This window comes from Anas acuta, chromosome 18 (assembly GCF_963932015.1).
Source record: "Anas acuta chromosome 18, bAnaAcu1.1, whole genome shotgun sequence".
Lineage (NCBI taxonomy): Eukaryota > Metazoa > Chordata > Aves > Anseriformes > Anatidae > Anas > Anas acuta.
This window is the reverse complement of record NC_088996.1, coordinates 1,365,670-1,387,821: the sequence shown is the minus strand read 5'-3', so window position 1 is coordinate 1,387,821 and position 22,152 is coordinate 1,365,670. Positions and strand designations below refer to the sequence as shown.

Sequence of the window (22,152 nt, the reverse complement as noted above, 5' to 3'; positions counted from 1 at the left end):
CTCCATGAGCTGTCCCAGAACAGGTAGTGACAGAGAAGGTTCCCCAAAGGAAGGAGCTGAGAGGCAGCTGGTAGCTGGGGGAGCATTGTGCTCCTGGGCATAGCCACCTCTTCCTCTTGCTCTTCACATTCACAGATAACCCACAGATAAAGTCACAGCTCTGCAAGACCATGCCTGTGGCCAGATCTCAGTCAGTGACCAGGGTTCAACCTGGCCCTGGGTCCTGCCGGTGTCCTCAGAGCTAACCCAAAGAGCTGTTTTACCTCCCTCTTTCCTGCCCAGAGGCCAGGCACTTTGAGCTGATTTGACCTGCAATATCATTAGTTTTCCTGGTTTCATTCTGGCAAAAGAGGGCCTCCCTCTGTGCCGAGGAGAGTAACCTTTTCCCTGTGCATTAATTCCGTTTCCCTGTATTTCCCCCACGCAGATGGCTATGCAGGCAGGTCAAAAGTTTTCTATTCCATCCCCAAGTTTTTGTAATCCAAGCCCAATCCCCTCAGAGGTAAAGCAGCCTCCACCCTATGAGGATGCAGTAAAGCAGGTAACTGCATGATTTTTACTTTCTATAGGGCTAGGGCTGTGCAGTGTTCTTCTGTGCTTAATGTAACTGTCAGCTGCAGGAGCTACAACCCATTAAGGGATCTCTGGGTAGGACAAGCCTTTTTACATAAGGAATGGGGTTTCTTTGAAGAGCCAGTTACTAAATGACTGCCATAAAGCAGTCAGACACCATGCTAGAAGGGATAGCATCTTCTGTGCTGATGAAAGGTGCCTGGGGTCCAGATATCCCATACAAATGCCCCAGGACTTTGTTGTCTTCTTCTTTAGGGTGCTCAGGCAAACAGACATCCCAAATGGCCATTTGTTGGGACACCTCACCTAGCCCATTAGCAAAGTGCCCTGCTGATTGCCATCTGCTTAACCTTATCCCGGAGCCCATATGCCCTTAGCCTTATCCTGGAGTGGTGCTCCCGTGGGGAGGAGCTCCTATCTCCCATGAACTCCTTACTTCTTGTGACAGTCTGTCAGCAGCCTCTGTGCTGGTCACGGTGCCTTTAGGAACATCGACTGATACCATCGGCAGTGCTAAAAATTGGCTTATCCTGGCTGGCAGGGAGGTGTGCAGAAAGTCCTTCCAGTGTGGGGTCAGGGAGAGGAGGATGCTGTTATGTTATCCCCAGTGAGGCTGCTGGGACTGCAATCAGGCACGTGCCGGTGCTAGATGCCAGGTTCGGGTCTGGATGTCCTGGTTGCTCTGGGCAGAGGCAGTCTGCAGTGTCCACTGAGCACAGACAGGCTTGGAGGCAGAGCAGGGGAAACCTGGCTCAGTGCTCTCCAGATCTGCTGCACTTGTCCCAGGTGCCTGCGGTGCTCATCTGAACACTGCTGCCAGCCCCATGCGCCTCTCATGGGGTCTAGAGCCACCTACCTGGCGCATGGCTGGAGGGACTCTCCTCCTAATGCCCTCTACTCTCCTCTTTGCCGTTTGCTGCAGCAGATGACTCGAAGTCAGCAGATGGACGAACTCCTGGACGTGCTGATTGAGAGCGGAGGTACGCACTGCTTCTCTGTTCCCTCCAGGGCTTCCCCTCCATCAGGCATAGGTCCATGGGGCCCAGAACTCTCAGTGTGCCCCAGTGGAGCTGCCTGAGCTGCGTGCAGCTTTCATTTGCCTCCCTATGGCAGGAGCCACTGAGACTGACTCCAAAACCACACCGGACCTGTGCTGGTGAGGAAGCCTGCCAGAGCCTACTTCTGCACATGCCCCAAATCATTGTGGGAGTCTGGGCTCAGCGTGTCACCTATGCAGCCTGCTCAGGAAGGACTGCAGGGTGACAGCACTGCCAGCGCCCTCCCCACACAGAGCCCCTGCTGCCCTCCACCACTCCCAGTGCTGCCAGTGCCATCTCCCACGTAGAGCACTGTGGTGCTCTCCCCTGTGCAGATAGCTGCCAGTGGCCTTTCTCGTGCATTACCCAATCCATGCCCACCCCCATGGGGACAGCTGCCAGTGCTCAAGTCCTGGAGATGGGGTCCAAAACCAGGGGAGCTGAGATCAGAAAGTGGGAACATGGGGGGCTTCCCACAGGGAGGGTGGGTGAGCAACGCCAAAGGGATTGATTTGGGAGTGGGTTTGTGCAAGCATGCCCAGCCCAGGAGCCCAGCTCAGGGGCCTTGGCTGTGCCTCTGGGCCAGCAGTGATGGGCACTGCCAGAGCACTTCAACCCGCTCTTGTTTGCTGAACAGAAATGCCAGCCAATGCCAAGGAAGACCGGTCCTGCCTGCAGAAAGTACCTCACATAACAGTGTCTACAGGGAACTCCAGCACTTCTCTCCCAAAATCATCTGCCGCATTCGAACAGGTCTCCTCCACCCAGCTCCCATTCGAGCACTGTCCAGGTGGTGGTGACACTCACCTCGAGGTCCTGCTGAATGCTCACAGCCCACTGGGGAGAGTCAGTGAAATTGCCCTACTGAAGATGGGAGGAGAAGAGTCCCACTTCGAAGGGATGATAGAGGGGTTCTCCAGCAAAGCTGCAGATGAACTGCTCACCTCCCAGGAGATTTTACAGACTCCCCTCTCACCAATGGAAACACAGCTCTCCCCTTCCCCTGCTGATGGCTCTGGTTTACAAATGAGCTTCACTGAATCTCCATGGGAAACGATGGAGTGGCTGGACCTCACCCCCCCCAGCTCTGCCACCGGCTTTGGCTCTCTCACCTCTGCTGGCCCCAGCATCTTCAACATTGATTTCCTAGATGTTACTGATCTCAATCTAAACACCAGCATGGACCTTCACCTACAGCAGTGGTGAACAGGAGGATGGCGGAGGCAGGATACTATAAGCCTGCAGCAGCCAGCAGTGTTTCCGTCATGCCAGAGAACACATAGACCTAACATGCCAGAATCAGGGGAAACTGGAGCCATTTTCCCAGTGAATAAACTTGTTTGAATTTCCTGTTACTGCAAAGTGACAGCTCAACAGCTCTGGTACTTTGATTTTTCTCCATTGACACATCCCCACAAAGGATACCTTTATCAACACTCCTTTAGATTTACAGTTGTCTAGAATTTTGATTTTGTTCCTCTTACCTTTTTCTCCCCAGTTTTAGCAGTCACTCCCATGAGAACTGGAGAAGCTCATGACAAAATTGTGTGGTGAGGACACCTCATCCAGGAAGCAACAGGGAATCATCCAGAGGTTGCTGCCCCCTTCCCTCCTGCCTGTACAGCTATTTAGGCCATCATGCATGGCTCAACTTAGCCATGCCAGGTCAGGAGGATTGGGAGCAGGGAGGTCCAAGGGCTCTGCCCAGCCAGGGCAACAAACACACTACTCTGTACAGCCTTACATCCTTCCTTCTGTCCCCAAAGCCATGTTCCTCCCAGTCCCTGCACAGCTGTGCTCTAGGTGAGTGAGAGATGGAGCCGATGTTCATGGTGGTACTTTGGGATGTTCTCAGGCTGCCTGTGGGGCTGAAAGTCAAAGAGCTGTCCTGGCTGCAGTCAGAACTGAATCAGGCTGAAGCCTGTGACCTTGAAGCAGAGAGGTCTGGATGCTGGAGGCAGCTGCTGAGGCCGCAGGTGCAGGTATTGAACAGCTGTGGCATTATGGTGCAGCTGGCGTGTCCCAGCTCGTGTGGTACAGATGAAGTCTTATTATGTTCTGATCCAAGGTAGGAGCAAGTCATATGGAAAATACAGCAAAGCTTTGCAGGGGCTGTCCTCTGCACAGCCAAAAATCAGGATGGGTCTCCACTGCCCTGCATGACCCAGAAGCAGGGGCAGCCAGGAGCAGCCATTCAGCCACCTGGTGTGGGACAAGGCTGAGCAGGCTCTTGTGTGCCTGTGGTTTTGTGTGAGCACCTGCTTTGCTGTCTCCACTCCTCTGTCATCCAGAAGGCTTCCTTTTTCCCATACTTCCTCGATCCCCAGCAGTGATTCTCCTTTCCCAAGTTTACTCCAGCATCACTGTTCACCCAGCTCAGAGCAAAGCCATCTGGAGAACAGCTGTGAATCACTGAGCCTAGAGGAGCTTGTTCTTCTGAAGCCAGCGAAGATGGATGCTCTCCTGCAGCGATGCCTCCCATTTAAAGTCACCAGTGTTTCTCCTGCAAGTCTCTGTGCAATATACTTCCTCGGGCTCTAATGAGAAGGAGCCTTTGCTTCACTTCTTGGCTTCCACCAAAGAACTTACTGCAGACTCTTTGACGGACACATCTACTTCTTTGCAATTCTGGTTTTGCCAAAGTAAATATTGTTGCTGACAAAGATTGTTAAACTATTTACGGACTGTGTGTATTTAATATTTGTGTTACTGGAAAGACATCACATTGGCGATGCAGCAGCTGGAGAGGAGGCCCAGCGTGAGGGGCACCATGGGCAGCCTGGCCGCAGCTCCTGCGGGGCACCCGCACCCAAGGCTGCCAGAGCTGCCGGAGAAGGCTTTGTGGCCACCGCTGTGTCTCAGCTTATGGCGTTGTTGCATGCTGTATAAAGAACATGGCAGTAGCTTTTAAGTCACTATTTAAAGCACCACTTTTCTATTGTACAAATGGTCACAATGCACTGCTAGGATAGGCGATCACAGGTTGCATTAAAAAAAAAAAAAATCTAAGTGAGAGATTTTTAGAAGCCATTCCATGAAGAATAGTAATAGCACTTGAATCAGAGTAGTGTTAGCCGCTACACTGCGTCATTGTACAGGGCTTTCCAGACAACTTTCTCCTCTCAACAAATGTATTTCCTTAATTAAAGGGATGCTGTCAGCTTCAAAGTTGTAAGCAAGCACATTTCCTTACCTATGTTACCAGCAACACCTTCATTATTAAAAACCCCTTTGTCTTGCCACTACATCTGCTCACAGTCTGTTTGATTTTGCTGGGCTGGAGCAGTAACAACCATCCCAGCTGTGTTCATTTCATTTCAGCTTCATTCCAGGGAGCAGCTACAATCTTTCCAGAAGTTTGATTTTAAAGAAACAGTTTCTCCTGGGAGATTTCTAACCAGTCTCCCATTTCCAAAGACTTCTCCTTCTGTTGGCTTTGGTTTTGCTTTGTTCTCCTGCAAACCTTGCTCCACTGGTCAGCATTCTGTTCAAAGGGAGCTGCTGGTACTCTGGGCTGCTGACCAAACACCTTCAAATTTTCCAGCAGCTGGGCTCCTGGCCAGGGCTGAACCTCCCATTGCCCACAGGGGAGCAGCAGGAGTGGGCTGGAGAGCTCAGCTGGATGCTGTGCTTTCATTTGATCCCACGAGGGCTGAGAGCCAGCAAAGTTTTGGAAGTGACAGGCCATGCCGATGGAGGAGAGGGACACGGGACTGGTATCCAGCTACAGACTGGAGCATCCTTTATTTTTTGTGGGCTTCCCTTCATCTGTCTGCTCTTTTACTGTCACCATAAGTTGTCTGCTTAAAGTCTTCTTGGTCTGATTATTGTCATTCCTATAAACTGACAGTTTACAGGAGACCAAGGAGACCAAGCCCAGATCAAGACTCTTCTGTGGGGCATGGGGAAGGATTAGAGGGTCACTTGAGGTCCTTCCAGGCCATATCCCTCCTAAAGACACCTGCAGCCGAGCTGCTTTGCTGTCCAGAGAAGTGCTCAGCTCAGCTCTGCACAGGCTAGTGGTTCTTCAGCCCCACCAGAGCTATCTCCTTGGGAAGGACAGACCGTGCTGGCAGGACAGAATCTGCTCTCCCCTCCCCTTGCCTTGGCAGGAGAAGCACAAGCAAAGCCCCCTCCACACCTGGCATCCCCCCCGTGGAGTTCTGAGGACCCCTTGGGTCCTGCTTGGGAGCTTCTTCAATTACCTGTCCCCCCCCCGGGCAGGTATGCCAGAGCCAGACCCCTCCAGTCCCTGCTGGTTCCCTCATTTCCAGATTCAGGTTTGTCCCCCAATGCTTTACAGCCCTGCTCCCATGCCACTGTGTCTGGCCTGTTGGATAGTTCGCATCCTTCCAGCTACACCCTGTGCCAGAGCAATGCCACTGTTCTCTGCCTTCTTTGCTCAGCACCCACTGCTGAGCTGCCCCCACAGCGTTAGTACCTCCTTGGGTTTGTCTGCCTTGACGTGTGGGTGGCTTTCCCATACAGCCTGTCCCAAGGGGTTTTGTTTCCTGCAGAAGCCCAGCTGGAGGATCCCAGTGATGTTCAACTCTTGGGCCTTCCCAAAAAACAGGAGATAGCCAAAAAATGTTCCAAACATCAAATAACATGGTTTCTGCCTTTGGAAAGATTTTTTTATATGTGAGAGGACAGCTCAGTGCTGTGCTCTCCATGGGAGGCATGGAGACATCAGTGACACCGTTCCACCAAGTCCCAGGTCCAGATAGACCCCATTTTGGGGGTCTATCACAGGGAAGCACTGTTCTCATCCCCTCTGGGCTCAACAGAGCAATGCAGTGCCCTCAGGTGTGTGGTGTGGAGGTCGCAGCCCCTGCTGCATGGGGAGCCCCAAAGCCTCCGAGCTAGCCCCTGCCCTGCAGCAGGTACCTTCCAATACCACCACCCAGTGCCCTGCGACACCCCCACCGGCCCCTGCATGCACTCCAGGGCTGCCTCCGCATCCCCAGCAGCCCCAGCCCAGTGCCCTGCGCGCATCCTCCAGCTGAAGACTCCTGGTGGTCCTCCCTGCCCCCACACCAGCACAGGCATCACCCTTGTGCCTGCCCCATGGCACAGAGCCCTGCCACCCCTTGCACAGCACACAGCCACCCACCACCAGATCCCTCTGCTCCTCCCTGGCAGGTCCCCAGAGCCTCTGCCACCTCTCACCCAAATCACACAGGGAGGGACCAGGGCCACTCCTTACCCATGCACGGAGCCTCTGCACCCCTCAGGCCACACAGACCTTGCTGTCACCCCCCACATCTGTGACAGCTAAAAGGAGGCTTCCAAGGAAGAGGGACTTCTGGCTGTGTAAGTTGCACTCAGGTTCTGAGTGGGCTTCAGCATAGTCTCCATCTTGTTTTAAAGCCAAGCATTTGTTCACAATAGCATACTGATAGTGTTATGGTAGTATGAAATTTTTTTTTTCAATACCACCAAAGGTATCTGCACTGCTGGGGTTACCCAGAGGAGGAGAAGTTGGCCTTCATAGAGATGCTTTTTTTTAATCACAGCACCTCCACACTCAATCTGCTTCCAATTTGTTGTATCCAATTTACCAACTAGGTTCTTTGTATTCCTACCATTTTGTTACACTCAAAATTTTGCTACAGACAAAATGAAATATACTTTTAACACAAAGCCATGAATTTACTGTTAGTTTCATTGATGTCTTAAGAGATTAATAAAAAAATATTTTTTAGTACTGTTACAATGACACTAATAGTTTTTTGCATACAATTAACATCTATGTTCAAAGACTTTCTTGTATTTATCCCCTTCCTCTAGGGCTCTGCTCACCTTCCTCTCACTCTCTGAACCTCTCTGCAGGTTAGAGTTGATGCCTTCAGCCCCAAGGATGAGGGTATGCGATGTCATGGCACATGGCAGCATCCTCAGTCCCTGCCAGGAGGAACAAGCTATCAATGCTGATATGTTTTTCCTCCTCACTTTACAATTGTCTGTAAGGAAAGGGGTATGTGTGTCATTTTTATACCTTTCCTAATATGGTCTTCAGTTGCTCATTCGTCATATAGGTGGTCTATAATTCCACATTACATTTGAATTTAATGTACATACTTTGTTCTACGTATGTTCTTCATCTTTGTTTAAGGCTGGTGTTACCTTATCTCCCCCCCCACCCCCCAAAAAAAAAAAAAAAAAGCATTCCTTTGATGACCAATGACTGGCCACTGGTGAGTTGTCTATAGACCTGGGTCTATGGCTTCATCCTGTGCCTGTTTCTTCAGGCCCCTAATGTCATCCCATGTCTATAGTCTTCTACACTGCATTTGACTATAGAGTCATAGATCTATCTTTCTACACAGAATAACTACTCATTATTAGTAGTTACAAAATATGTATGTAACAGTGTTACATCACACAATTGTACGAAAGCTAAAACAAAGCAAGTAATGATCATGCTGTCATTAGATAGTTGCTGTTACAGCTAAACAAACTGAAGAAAAGCTCCAGGCAAGCTAAACTATTCCAGAAGCTCTAAAAACAAAAGTACAAGACCTCAGTAGATGCCACTGAGTGTCTCCCGAGTTGCTCATGTGGTAAGAAAATTCTCTGCAGGGACACTTGAAATTCTCCCACCCCCACTGTATGGGCTCATCCAAGTAATTCCCCTTTCTGGTGCCAAGTATAGCCAGCAACATGCAAAGTGGCTCCAGCAAGATTCACTAGAAATGTACTGCTGACAGTGATTCCATTAAAAAAAGTGAAGTCAGCCACACTGGCATTTTCACAGGAAACTGGAATTGGCTGGATTTCAATAAGGTTTCCACCAACCTCTTTAAATTGAGCTTAATTTCAAATGTCTTCAGTAAATCATTGTGATGTGGAGTCCCAGGATGTGGATCTGTTTCTGTCCTTCCTCATTTATTTTCCCCTTGTTTTTCCAGCATAAGCTCAGGTGCAAATGGAAAAAGAGAAAGAAGCACATGATCCTGCTGCGGGGGGCTAAGAGAATAGACGTTGTCTGAGCTATGCAAAAGGTTGTGGTACAACAGCCCACCACGCACAGTTTTCTCTGTGTTTTGGTATTTTCTCTTAAAGCATCTTCAACTTGTTGAGGTGCACTTGTTGGCATGGAACAGCACTCCTGGTCTTCTGTCTACCTCTAAGATTTCAGTATGACTCCAGGGTCTGTGGGACTAAAAATGGTCGTGAACTGGGTGGCTCATGAACCAGTTCTGCAATTATCTGGCAGGCCTCATAAACACACAACAGTCTGTCAAGTCAAATCACTTGTAGCCAGTTCGTTGTGGAACTGCTTGGTGTGCTGCACAGGACAGGATCTCAGTCCATCTTGAATCTGATGGGAAACTTATTTTCCCTGGGAGGTCAGGCAGGATCTCTTCCTCTTCTCAAAATAAGCTGATTGAACATAATCTGGATTGCTGCATTATTATCTAACTGCATCTCTATCCAAAAAGCTGCATTCCCATCTGGCCAAAGGTGAGACGTCCTCCATTGTTGGCCATGAAAGTTATTTTTCCTCCCAGAAGCAGAGAAAAAAAAAAAAAAAAAAAAAAAAAAAAAAAAAAAAAAACAAGACGGATCTGGATTTTTCTCACCCCTATTTTTTTCTTTTATTTCTGTCTGAGGTAGCTGACATGTCAATAATGGGAAAAAAAATGGAAAAAAAATGGACAGATCACTGTCGACAATGAACCAGAGCAGGTGTCTGGTGTCTAACGAGGTGTTAGGGTCACACAGAACACCTCCAACAGCTTTCTAGTGTAGCATCTACTCTAATGTGAGCACTCAGCCTTTATGTACACCAAATCCTTTCACCCTTCCTGCTTTCAGATCCTGCATGTGCTTTTGGGAGAGTTGCCACAGCTCCACCTGCAAAGTAACGTCCCTGCACCCGGCACTCTGGTGCTGCATGCCGGCTGAGCAGAGGGTTGCAGCTTGAAGTAACAAGCGGTTGGAGAAACTGGTTTTCTCCTGGCAGTCGGACCTGGCCAGCCCTCCTGTCCGGGATGCATACAAGGATAACGGCTTGTGTTCACATCCTGCCTGACAGACACGCCAAGCGGCCAGCTCTGTATTCTATTCCCAGCACAGCAGTGGTACGCTGTATCGCCAGGAGGGGGAGTTTGTGCTTCAGCCTGCTCTCGACACATTTGCACAGCGTTGAACACAACGTAAAAAATCAAGAGCTCACTTCTGTTCTTCAGAGCAGCCATTCATTCTTCCTCTGCATCCTTCACACGTTGAAAGCAATGACCACGCTTGTGATTTGCTTCGGGACTCAGACTGCAAATGGAGCTTTTATTCTAAGCAGTGCCTCTGGGAGGAAGCTGGGTCTCAGCACCCTGTTTACTTGTACCAGGCAATTCAAGGAGACAAGAGGTGGGGAGGAAGGGTAGGGGAAGCCAAAGCAGAAGATGTATGGAAATATAGATTACAAAACTCAAAATACTCCACATGGGAATAGGTGGTACTGCACATGTCCATGTGTACTGCTTATGTCCACACAGAGAGGAGTTGGGACTCATCTGAATTGCTTTTGGAGTACCACAGACACATAATAAATGTAAATGAAAAGATATAATTTCTGTGTGCTATATAATGCTTGGTGAAGATATCAGGAGCACCTCAGCCCTGAAGATAGGTACAAAGATATGAGGAAGTGGTATGAGGTGTCAGGGTGCACCACTGGGCACAGGGACAGTAGCCAGCAGCTCAAAGTCTCCCTGTCAATCAGCTGAAAGTGTTACTCTTCAGCTCGGCACCGCCTGCAGAGACTGGGGCACCCTCAGAGCCCATGCAGTGCTACAGAGGGAAAGCAAGAGCTGAGATGTGGACCTGGTCATGTTGGCCATGGGGGGATCCCTAGCTCCAGGGCTGGAAGAAGCCATCACAGCTCATTCAGACCAGGAATGCTGGTGTGGTCCAAGGCTTGAAGGAGCAGCAACTGTGTCACGGCTCAGGCACGGGTCTTAGTACACGAAGGTTGTGGTGCAAAAGGAACACAATCCCAGGGCAACTCCCATTTGTGGAGCTATGAGGTGATGAGCTGCTCCAGTATCTGCCCAGCAGGAAAGGACTTTTACCCCAGTGTGTAGTGGATTTTATCTTCTGCCTGGAGATCACTAAATCAGCAGCAGTCTTGAATTCTGGCTGAAGAGTGAGGACAGCACGTGGTCCAAAAATGTCCCAGGTATTGTGCTGTGAACAGGAAACTTCAAAAAACAAAACAAATCAATCAAACATCAAACAAACAAACAAACAAAAAAACAACACTTTGATGTGATGGAACCACTGAATTTATTTAAGCTGACAGATTTCAACCACCTCAAACCTATCACATCATGTATCTCTATGTAGCAAGCCTTTCTTCAGCTCCATTGCCTGCCTTTCCTTCTCTTGACAAAATTCTCAGCCTCCAAGTGAAGGAACACTGTGAGAGCCAATGTCCTGCTGCTCCACCAGTTCGTAAGTACTTCTAGTCCTGAGTTGTGTTACGTGTGACCAACGATCCCTGCCAGTATGTTCGTGCTCTCCCTCTCACCAATCCCGCACTCCTGGTGTGGTCCCATCCAGCCACTTTGAGCATTGCAGGCACTTGTGGATGGCCCCTCTGCCCAGACACCGTCTTCTTTCCTGGTGGAGCTGCTGGGGTCCAGTTCTTTTCACCTACCTGGATGGTTTCCAAGCCCTCCATGGCTTCCAGGCAGGAGACACTTATCCCAGCACCAGGATTCTTGGCAGTAGGAATTACTCAGGACTCAATACCCTTAAATCATCTGAACATTGCAGACAGTGACAGCTCACATTAAAATAAAATAAGCCTACAAGGCTGTGAGCATCAGCTGCTCTATCCCCAGATTGTGGGCACAGTCACCTGCCCTCCTCACAGGGACAAGGTGTCTCAAGCCACCAGATCCTATCAGTGCTCCCAGTGCAGCAAACAGGGCTCACACTCCAAGAGCACAGAGGAGCTGCTGAATTCTCAGAAGTCTTCCAAAGAAAGAAAATATATCCAGATCTCCAGATCGTCCTATGCTTTATATATATATATATATATATATATATATATATATATATATATATTAGCACAAGCAGTTTCTAACCAAAGCCTGCTTTACTCCTGTACAGCCACTTCCACCCAGAGGGAGGGCCTGGAAGTTAAGTATTTCAACAGCTTTAAATACCTCTTCCCATTTATGTCTGACCTTACAAAATGAAAATAACAAGGTCACGGTCACATCCTAGTTTTATTACAACTGACCTGCAGGCAAAAGGATAGTCTATTACATAAACGCTCTGATCCATGTATAATATCTTAAATAGAGGAGGAAGTCCAACCAGGATACCAGATAAAGTACTCTGAAGCTCTCTGAAGCGGTTATGTTCCTGAGCTCCATTTTACAGACAATAAGGCAACATCCCTGCACATCAGCTTTTTGATAATTTTTTATACATTTTTTTCTATGGTACAAGAAAAAAAATAACCAGAGTTCACAATGTACAGTTCTTACACTATTTTCACAGCTTCTGAACACTATACACTTTTTTTTTTTTTTAATAAAGATACATCTTAATAAATGGTACACCCTTAATAGTTCATAGTAATTTTTTTTAATACACCAGACCTGTCCTGTACAGCCATCCATGCCACAGCACATTCCAAACCTGATTCTGGCACCTGCAGCTCAAAGCTTCACGTTTCCATTTCCCATCCATCGAAAGCAAGCCAGTCATGTTGCTGAAAATGAGCATGGGGTGGGGTCAGCAGCAGAGAACAGACCCCGGCCATGCTGAATGAGCATAAAAAGACAGCTGCTTGCTTTGGAGAGAAAGAGATCTTCTGGGAGAGGTCATCTCAGTGAACATTGAGGAGATGTCGTGAAATAGCCGTTAATGGCTGAAAGATTGGGACAGAAGCAGAGCACCTCGGAATGTGTCTGTCTTGACTCAATCTACATCTCTGTACTCCCCTGGCCAGCACCTTGTGAAAAACTCAGTCATGCCTGAGATCCCCATTAGAGGTGGCTGAAGGCCAGTGAGATGTACCACAGCTGTGGGAACCTGCCAAGCCTGAGGAAAACTGAGTTTTGTGAGACTAGAGGGCTGGGGGGAGAATTACTGCTTTAGATATGCTACGTATCTATCCTGTTCAACTAATAACTTTGTGTGATTAATCAGAACTGTTGGGAATGACTAGTAACTTCATAAAATTTTGATTTTTCTGTTTTGGGTAGACATTAGTGGCCATCCCACTCGGTGCACAACCCTGCAGGAACACAGTCCAGGAAGGCCCTAGGTACCACAGCTCCCTGCCTAGCAGGGTGGCAGCTGAGGGCCCTCTGTGTCCTGAGGGCTAACATCGGCACCAGCTTGCAGTGCCAGAAGGACTGGCTCCAACAGCCAAGCGGGAGATGCACAGTGCTGCAAGCCTTAGGCAGTGGTGTCCCTTCAGTGGCTGAAGAAATACCAGGTGTCCAAGTACGGCCTTGGCACTCTCCTTTCCCAGCTGAGGAGCTGGGCAGGGATGTGCTGATCCCCACTGCTCTCGTAGCAGCCCAGTTTGTACTTGGAATTAGTTTGAACTGGGAAGCCCCTTCCAGGGAAATCTTGCCAGTACCACTCCCTGCGTGTTTACTCCCACTGCATCTCTAAACCTCCTCATCCTGGGTGTGGTTTTGCCACAGAGCTGTGAGTGGGTTGCTCTCATTTTGACAAAGTGCCTAAATTAGTCAATTCAAATGGAAATCACAGACCACACAGGTTCCAATTTATCCCTGGTATGCTACAAAATGTCTGAAAACTGCAATGTTGTGGGGGAAATAAAAAGTTTTCAGAAAAAAAATAATATCTGAAAAAGACATCAAATGAAAAACAAAAAGAGAGAGAGAGAGACAGACTGATCTGCTGTGTGCTCAGCAGTCAGCCAGAAGGTCACACCTTGCCTGGCCTGGCAGGGTCAGCTAAAACCCCAGGTGTTAGTTGCTCCTTCATCTCCACTACCTTGCACTAACGAAGTCTTAGCAAGGCTCAATAACAAGAGCTATTGAGAGTAACAAAAAAGGTTACATAGGCGCAGAAGAAAGTGAACAAGATCTCCAACCAGCTAAGCAAAACATCACATTTGCAGTGGTGTGACGGGCACAGAGCCCAGTGTGGCAGGAGAGCATCCCCACCATCCTGCTTGCAGTGGTGAGAAGGAACCACAAAGGTTTGATTTTGTTAGGGACAATAGGCTGGAAAGTGGCAGTGCTGCTGGGCTGGGCTTAGGGTCAGTGAAAAGGTGCTAGCATCAGGATTGGGGACAGTGAAGAGCATGAGAAACAGGCTAGAAATCACATTCATTTGTGGCTCACTAAAACAGCTGCAGACTTTGTGAACGGCACTTGTTGAAATCAAAGCAAAGCTAGCTGGTGGTGAGTACTGTGCAGCTATAAATCAGGTCACAAGCAGGTTATAATTCAATTGAGTAGTTTAATAATTCTTTAGGTCTTATCTTACCAGGTAACAATTTACAGGACACCTAGTTAAGAGTGAAGAGTGGCTGGCTTGGTAAAAGGAAAAAGAATACATTATGTCCCATCTCTGAATAGTTTAATGTTAGCCTCTTTCAATGCAACATATTTTTGGTAAAGACATATTCACTATATTTAACATGATCTCTCTTTAATAGGAAGGTCATCTGAGCACACTGTCCCCAGAAAGTACACAGCAACTGTAAAGCAACAGAATTTCATAGCAGTAAATCTATTGCACTTGGTGAAGAATAAAATTCTCCTTTGCCTTTCTAGCTCCAGAAGGCAAAGTATCTCATTGGCTAAGCAAGTTCTTCTCCCTCCAGGCAAAGTCTCTTAATGTTCAGACAGACAACGCCTAACTTTTGTTTGTTTGCTTTTTATTATTACTTGAAACAACAATTGGAAGAGTTTGAGAGAAAAATCTTTCCAGTAGCTGCTGAGAAGTCTCCAAGTTTTGAGTCTAGAAATGAATTTTAGGTGCTATCCAATCACGGTCAACAAATAAATGTACTTATTTCCACATTTCATGAATATGTCCACAAAAGAGCAGATGAGGTCTCTCTTTGACCAACACTAACACTGTGTGATCAGGTATTACAGGGATGCACTTATATGTGACAACATTATACAGACAGGATGGAAATAACACCAATATTATTGCACATGGTGTCTGGGCGAGCATTAAAAACACTGCAATATGTGATGAAAATTCTTTACAGCTTGTTTTCTCTCAGCCCTTTTTCTAGAGTTTGATGTAGCAGCAATATCAATCGACATACATTGGAGAGCTGGGAGTTGCTGGCATTTGATCCAGGATTTTGCAAACATAGCATGCAACATCCACTGTGCGTTCCTCATACATCAGAATGAAGGGATGTTTCTGGAATCAGATAGAGAAACAACAAGGTTATACTTGCATTTCTGACACAGCTTGGCTACCCTGGATAAAAGCTTAGCATACGGATTTGCCTTACGAGAGACTGCAGGGCTTGGTGGTGACTGTAGGACATCAGGACATAGCCTGGTCCATGGCTTTTTGCATATGAAGAATCCCTCTTAAATGTGCAGTCCAGAGGTGGGACAGGACTCCATGGCACACACAGTGAAATATTTTCATGAAAGATTTCATCAGCAGCATTTTCAGCAATGTTAGGGAGACATGATTTGGGTTCAAACAGGAGATCAGTACCCAAAACCAGTTCTTCTGAACAGTCAGCCCAGCAAACTGTACTGGCTAAACCCAACTGACAACAGCTGGAACATAACAACATGGTGACTCTTTGGGCCAGGACACCAGGCAAACTTCATTCATATCATGAAAATACCATCAGGGACCCAGGACACCGTTTCCCATATCCCCTGAAGGGACACCCAGAGCTCCTTGAAGGTACATGGTTGCCAAGTGTGACTTATCCAGTCCAAAAGCCCCATCAACTTTCCTGCTTCAGAGCACCTCATCACAGACAGGTTCTGCTGGTGTCTTGTTCCAGAGCTGTACTCTATCAGGACTCACTTTTACCAGAGCACTCCCACCCTCATGGTATGGCTTGTACATTGAAGACATTTACATGTGGCAGTGTCTGTCAGCAATTTGACAGAGCTCCTAAGTGCAGGTGCCAGGATCCCTAGAAAAGGCAGAATTTATGGGGCACACCCAACATGCTGTTTCCCAAGCCTGAATACTTCAGAGCTAGCTAAGTCTGGTTAGCTGATCCACTGCAACATGGCATTTCTCCTTACACTGATCTCCTAGAACAGGGGTACAGACAGCAATGATCTTGGCCATCATCACAAGCTGCACAAGCCAGACACAGTGGCATGGAGGTGCTGCTTTCCCTCAGGCTGCAGAGCTGAACACTGCCTTCATCACCTGAGAAGACATGGAGCAACCCCAAACGTGTGACCAAGCTCTACTGTGTGATCAGTACAACTGTGACAGCTGGCATAGGCAGCCATGCTTTGCACTCACCAGAAGCTCTTTATACTTTGGCCTTTTGGACTCGTCCTTCGTAAGGCTAAAGAAAACAGAAAGAGAATTAGGAAAAAGTGGGACTAGTGAAACATTTACAGACATTACTTGCAAATTTTTACAGCACAAAATACTGAATTCCACTGTCATGGTGGGACTCGAGTACTCCAAACTATTCAAGTCCAGGAAACTGATTCCTGCAAAACCCTTCCTTTTCATGTTGTGATGCATCACTGGGTGAAGGTACTGGCACAAGTACAGACCCCATAGCCATCAACAAATCCCACTGGGGACAGGCCTACGACAGCTGCAAGCTAAACTCCACCATGACTGTCAAGGTCCTACCCATATGGAAATGGGTTTGACCAGCACAACCAGAAGTTTTGGGCAGCAGCAATCAGTAGGTAGCCCTGGCCTGTACTCCAGCCAAGAGGACAGCATGGCAAGGAGCAGAGGAGAGCCAGCACCATCTGCCAAGGCACACAGGCACACCACCATCCCCTTGGCACACCACCATCCCCTTGGCACATATGTGGGCTGGGGCAGGGGATGTACCATGCATCAGGCAATCAGATTACTCTGCAGGGGCAAAAGAGAGCTTCAAAGGCCCTCGCAGATCATCCCAAGCACTGGTGGCATGTCCCTCGCTGAGTGGGCCACAGCCCCAGGAGAGGTGTTGTGGCTCAGCACCACTACAGCTGACAAGTCCTTCTGGCCAAGGCAATAGAGAGCCTGCCATGCTGTATTCAGTCTTCATGCTGTCCTCTGCCTGCAGTGTTTCCGTCAGTCTTGCTGTGGAGAGTGGTGGCTTCTGGTGGCCACCTTCTCCCCATACCACAGGGATGACCCACTGGCTGCCTGGCCCCAGTGCAGCACAGGGGCATGGCCGGGCTATGGTGGGGACAGCAGGTGGCAGCAAAAGCCACCAAAGCCCCTGCAGCAGCAGGGACATGGCAGGGGGACAGGAGAGGCCTGGGGGCAGGCATTGCCTAGGTGCCCTGGGGTGGACATGGCATCTCCAAGGGCACAACCCCAAAGCCCAACCAAGTTTCTGCACTGGGCAGCAGGAATGCCTCTTCCATCGCTCCCTCCAGCCTGCCTCCACTGCCTCGGAGGGCCTGTGGGACCTGCTCGGAGGGAGCCGTGGGATCTGAAGGAAGTGGGTCAGCCCCATGCAGGGTGTCAGGCCGTGCTGCTGCTTGGCCCCTACAAGGAGACACCTGGTGACACCTGGCACCAGCAGCCTCTGCCCTGAAGGTAAGAGCTGCAGCGACCCCAAAGACAAAGGGGGGGATGTAGTGTTGCACCCAAATGGGGGTGGGGAGGGGTAAATACAATTCCTGACAGCTGTATTTCCATTCATGGAGGCTGTGGTAGGACCTTTTTTAAAATTCAGGAGCTACTCCAATATGATCTCAAATTATTCAGAGAAGCAGTGGGTAATTATGCTGCACTCACACACTTGGCTCTTCTCTGTCCTCTGACTGGCCTGCGGAACTGCACAGAGGTGGAAGGTAAGAAATCCCGTGGCTGCTGCACAAACACCCTCACTTCAAGCTTTTCCTACCCAAATTCAATTCATCTTCTGACTTTTGTGAGTCTGAGGATTCAAATATGCTCCTTACTACGCTTTTAAGTGCAACTTGTCAGAGCTTCAGCTCACTGTCCAGGTTTTGTTCTGAAATTTCCATGCATGCTTTCATAAAGCATAAAAATTTTCATAAATCTTTTTTTTTTTTTTTTTTTTTCCTAACTCAATGCAAAGCTGCAGATCTGGAATAGCCATTTGCAACACCAGGTGCCGTACAGCTCTTCTGTTGGAACATCTGATATCCTTCCCTGTCACGCTGGACCTCAGGAGCTTGCAACTCTTCCTGCAAGTACTGTTAGCTCTGCAGCTGCCAGCATGAAACTCTGAAAAGCCAGACACGGAGCTTGGATACTTTGCAAACTCTGAAGCAGACTTCAGATAGGCATGTAAAGAACACAGGGAGGTGAGCTGATGGACAAAACTGTTCTACCCAGGCATTCAAAGCACTGTTGGGATCCAAAACGACTTGAAAAAAAAATCCCAGAAACTTTCTAACATTTATCAAAAGTAACATTTTCTCACAGATCTATCACAGCCAGCACCCAGCAACACTGCACAACTCTTCCATCATCTTTCCGGACACTTAAATACACAAAAATAGAAAATCACTAGATTCAAATTTGTGGGAAAATGCCCAGGAGATTTGTGTTGTCACCTAAAAGCACAGTCTTTAGGAGACTTACCTGCCTGCTGAGTAACACCAAAGATTATTGTTTATGGTTTATGGTTAACTAAATGTTATTAAGAGAAATATTTATCACACTGTTGTTATGAACACGTAAGTATTCCAGGTAGAAGTCAGATTACTTACAAAATCATATTAAACAAAAAACAGAATTAAACTGAAAACTGTCCCATGCTCTATGCATTGCAGTTGTCCCAGAACAGAATGCTTTAGGAGGGGTAAATGGGCAGGAAATATGAATTGACCCAATTGGACTTGTTGGCCAAATGCACTGCTGCTTACCAGAGATGCCATGCAGGTTCCACTATTGGGTGATCTGTAGCCAAACACAACAGCACATACAAGCAGAAGAGCAAGCTCCTGTTTTTGAACACACTGTTATGATATTGCACCCCTATGGATATGTATGTGGGGCAAAAAAAAGCACACTGCTGCTTGTATTTGTACATGGGGAAAGCAACTCTGACTTTCTAATCAAATACCACATACTTTATGACTAAAAAATGAAAACTTCTTTGGAGCAGCAAACCATTTTGATGCTTCATTTCCTGCAGACCAAAGATAATAAAAAGGTCTTCCTACAGCCACCTGGAAACTAGAACCTGGGCTCCAATAAAATTCCTAATTCTGAACAAGAATAAAATCCGAACACAAAAACCTTTTCCATTTTGAATCTGAACCTTTCATTTCTCTAGTGGGTTGAAAATCCTGAAACAAAACCTTTTGTAAGTTAAGAGTTGTTTTACGTTGAATCTTCTTGTGTTGCAGAGCTTTGAGATGGGCACCCCTAGCCTCAGGATGTTCAGCACCTGGATCAGCCCAGAACAGAAGGTCCCAGCAGAAGAGCCACACAGGTCACATTGATCAATCTTCTGTACGCTTCATTATTAAAATCAACAAAATTATTTTGATGACCTTTTACATTTTGATGGAAAAGTACTTGGAAAATACACAAATCAGCCCTTAACTTCAGCAGGACCATGCTCTTCAGAGGGAGAGCATGAACATACTCCATGGCAGGCAGATGGAGTGCTCCAGGTTTCTCCTGTGCAATCTCTCTATACACCCTATCCTCCAATCCAGGGCTGACTGAACTGCAGAGACCCTGCCATAAAAGCCTTTTGAGCCTTGACCTTGTCATATGACTGACAAGGAAAAAGAAGCCAACAGCCAAGCAAGCCACCTGCTACAGGTTCTGACAGCCACTCTGCTGAGTAGAGCCTTGTCCTCCCAGGCAGGAAGGCTCCTGGCCTTGCTATGCAGAAGGTAGGAAAAGTACAGATCCTCAGCTCAACCACAAGACAATACTGCTAGGTTTCTCAGGCTTCTTCCTGAAGAATATGAAACAAAAAGGAGGTCTGTCCAAGGGCTGTGTCATAGCTAACTAATGAACAGGCTGCACAGGCCAGGCCCTTTTTTCCAGTCACGCAAACCTCCCACCAAGGGTCTTATCATGGGTTTCCTGAACACAGACTCTCATAGGTTTTTTTCTTATTCTTTCCCTGAAGAGCAACATCCAATAGTCTGCCATTCAGACCCTACTCAGACTCACAAACCTCCCATCACCTTCCAAAGAAGTGAAATGTGAACAGTCCTCACCCTCACGTTGCTGCAGGAACGTGAATCTAATCTAAAAAGTGCTTGGCATGCTACATGCTAAATACCTAGCAACGACAAAACAAGTGAACTCCAAGCGCTTCAGGCAGCGAACACTTACCACAAGTTGACGAAGTTGATGAAACTTGGGGAGAATTCCCTTTCCTCTGAGTTACTCAGCTGTGGTGGGTCTCCTTTTACTACTTGTGTCAACTGGTCAAACACACTGTTCCACTTGGGGTAGGGGAATCGCCCTGTGGCAAGCTCATACTGCAAAAAGACAGAAACAGCACAGGATAGGTTACACAGAGGTAAGTTCAGGTAGTGGAAGAAAATCTCCACAAGGACCCTGAAAACCCAAAGTTAGACTAAGACGATATTCTTCATGCCATCTGCTACAGGAAGTTCAGCGAGAAAAGGGCAGGGAACATTACACTCAACACTAGTTTTGCTAACTACTTTAGGAGTGTCTCCAGATTTAATTCAGGTATGCCAAACTCATGCCTCTTCCACTGTCTATAAAATGAACCAATGCTCTTATTAAGATTTTTAAAGTAGTAAAGTAAAATCCTCCAGTTCCTTCCCAAGCTTCTTAACAACCACTACAGAAAATGGATACTAAGAAATCAAGCATTTTAAAATGGCAGCAGGGAAGACAGCCCTTTCATAGAAACTACTGACTCACTGCTTCGGCTTTCTCTTCTGCTTCACCACATTGAGAAGAGAAGATCATTTCAAATTATCAGTGTGTATATCCAGCAGCTTTGTGGTTGGCCAGAGAGGAATAAGCAACTGGGATCCAGGATTAACTGAAATTTTCTGCACAGACGAATAATACCAGACACCAGGGCTGTAAGAGGCTTATTTACATAGGTTAGATGCTCAATACTCACCATCCCTTCTCATACAAGATTTTGAAGACAAAATTAATTTACAATCCAACACCTCTTCCTCACTCACATCTGTCTCTGCAAAACATAGCTGCATCTAAACGTATCCTCAGGGGTTCAGGACAGCCATCTGCCTTGAACGGATTTGTATTCTTTCTGAGCCAGGAGGATCCCACTTCAATCACAAAATACAAATGCTTCACTGCAGCATAGACGGGCTTTGCTTCAAGCATGTTTGACACCAACTAACTCCATCACATCACAAAGCACACTAAGGCTACCCAACAGGAAACTACCATGCATCAGAGGGCTTAAACCCCGCTCACTTACCAATGTAATTCCCAAGCTCCAGACATCTGAGCGGACATCGTAACCTTGCCTAGAGGCACTGGGATCTATCCTTTCCGGCTGAAACAGAAAGAATCACCAGTCAAACACTGTGCCACATAGGAAGGAATGAGAAGCATCTGCAAACTTGGAAAAAATTCTAAGTTTGTCCAACTACGCAGAGTTTGACACAAGTATAGAAGCAAACTTTTTATCACTTTCAACCCCAGCAGAGAAACATCTTATGGAATTAAACACGGATTTTATGGAGATACAGTGTAAAAGTTTGTCTCAAACTGCAATTCAGCACAGTCAAATTCTTTTTAGTTTTCTTTCTTTTCTGCACATGGCTTGAATAATTGTTACTATTTGTTTAGTGTTGTTTAACCTCAGTATCCCTTTAAAATGTAAAGTCTTGCTTTCTCTGTTTTACAGCAAAGTCATCCCTAGGGAATCATAGTAACTGGAAAAAACATCTTCTCATCCATGAGCCCAGGGAACTGAGATTTAAAACAATGCATTTTAATAACAGTTCTTCTTTATGAGTTTTTGGGTATCCCTTGAAGGCAATTAAGATATCTTTACCAAGTCTTCAGACATCCAGAAAGTCTTCCCATAGAAAATGATATCAAATTAGACATGGGTGTGCTAAGTCACCCAGGAGTGACTTATCCAGAGAGCAGAACCAGCATTTTATGCTTTGCTTGTCATCTTTGTAAGTCAATTCTCCCTTATTTTATTAAAAATGCCAAAAAAAAAAAAAGACATGATCTCTTTCAGTTTTAACTGTAACAATGATAAAGAGACCTGAATCACAATAAAATAATAAATTATCAGCTGAATGAAATACTATGAAAGCCCTGGTTGCTTTGCAAGCTACTTTTTAATACATTTTCGCAGCAGATGCATGCTGAAGAGTGCTATGAAATCCACAAAATCCCTTAGTGCACCCTCAACCTTCCAGTGGATCACTGCATG

At 47.1% G+C, this 22,152-nt stretch overlaps 2 protein-coding genes across 23 annotated transcripts in view; one reads left to right on the top strand and one right to left on the bottom strand.

Moving 5' to 3' along the window:
* The window catches only part of MYOCD (myocardin), a 252,907-nt gene extending 242,036 nt beyond the window's left edge, over positions 1 to 10,871 (top strand). For 13 of the 15 annotated variants that reach the window (XM_068655295.1, XM_068655298.1, XM_068655290.1 and 10 more), the window contains 2 exons: positions 1,496 to 1,553; positions 2,248 to 10,871. In XM_068655295.1, the coding sequence (XP_068511396.1) occupies positions 1,496 to 1,553; positions 2,248 to 2,816 (627 nt within the window). In that variant the 3' untranslated portion in view covers positions 2,817 to 10,871. Of the gene's footprint in view, positions 1 to 427; positions 542 to 1,495; positions 1,554 to 2,247 lie in introns of all 15 variants that reach the window. The other 2 variants (XM_068655305.1, XM_068655292.1) reach the window with 2 other exon arrangements.
* Positions 10,872 to 11,683: 812 nt separating this feature from the next.
* Positions 11,684 to 22,152, bottom strand: part of MAP2K4 (mitogen-activated protein kinase kinase 4) — a 102,517-nt gene continuing 92,048 nt past the window's right edge. For 7 of the 8 annotated variants that reach the window (XM_068655306.1, XM_068655307.1, XM_068655308.1 and 4 more), the window contains 4 exons: positions 21,178 to 21,255; positions 20,079 to 20,227; positions 16,086 to 16,131; positions 11,684 to 14,996 (listed from right to left, as the gene is read on the bottom strand). In XM_068655306.1, coding sequence (XP_068511407.1) covers positions 14,883 to 14,996; positions 16,086 to 16,131; positions 20,079 to 20,227; positions 21,178 to 21,255 — 387 coding nt within the window. In that variant the 3' untranslated portion in view covers positions 11,684 to 14,882. Of the gene's footprint in view, positions 14,997 to 16,085; positions 16,132 to 20,078; positions 20,228 to 21,177; positions 21,256 to 22,152 lie in introns of those variants that run through there. The other variant, XR_011088819.1, reaches the window with a different exon arrangement.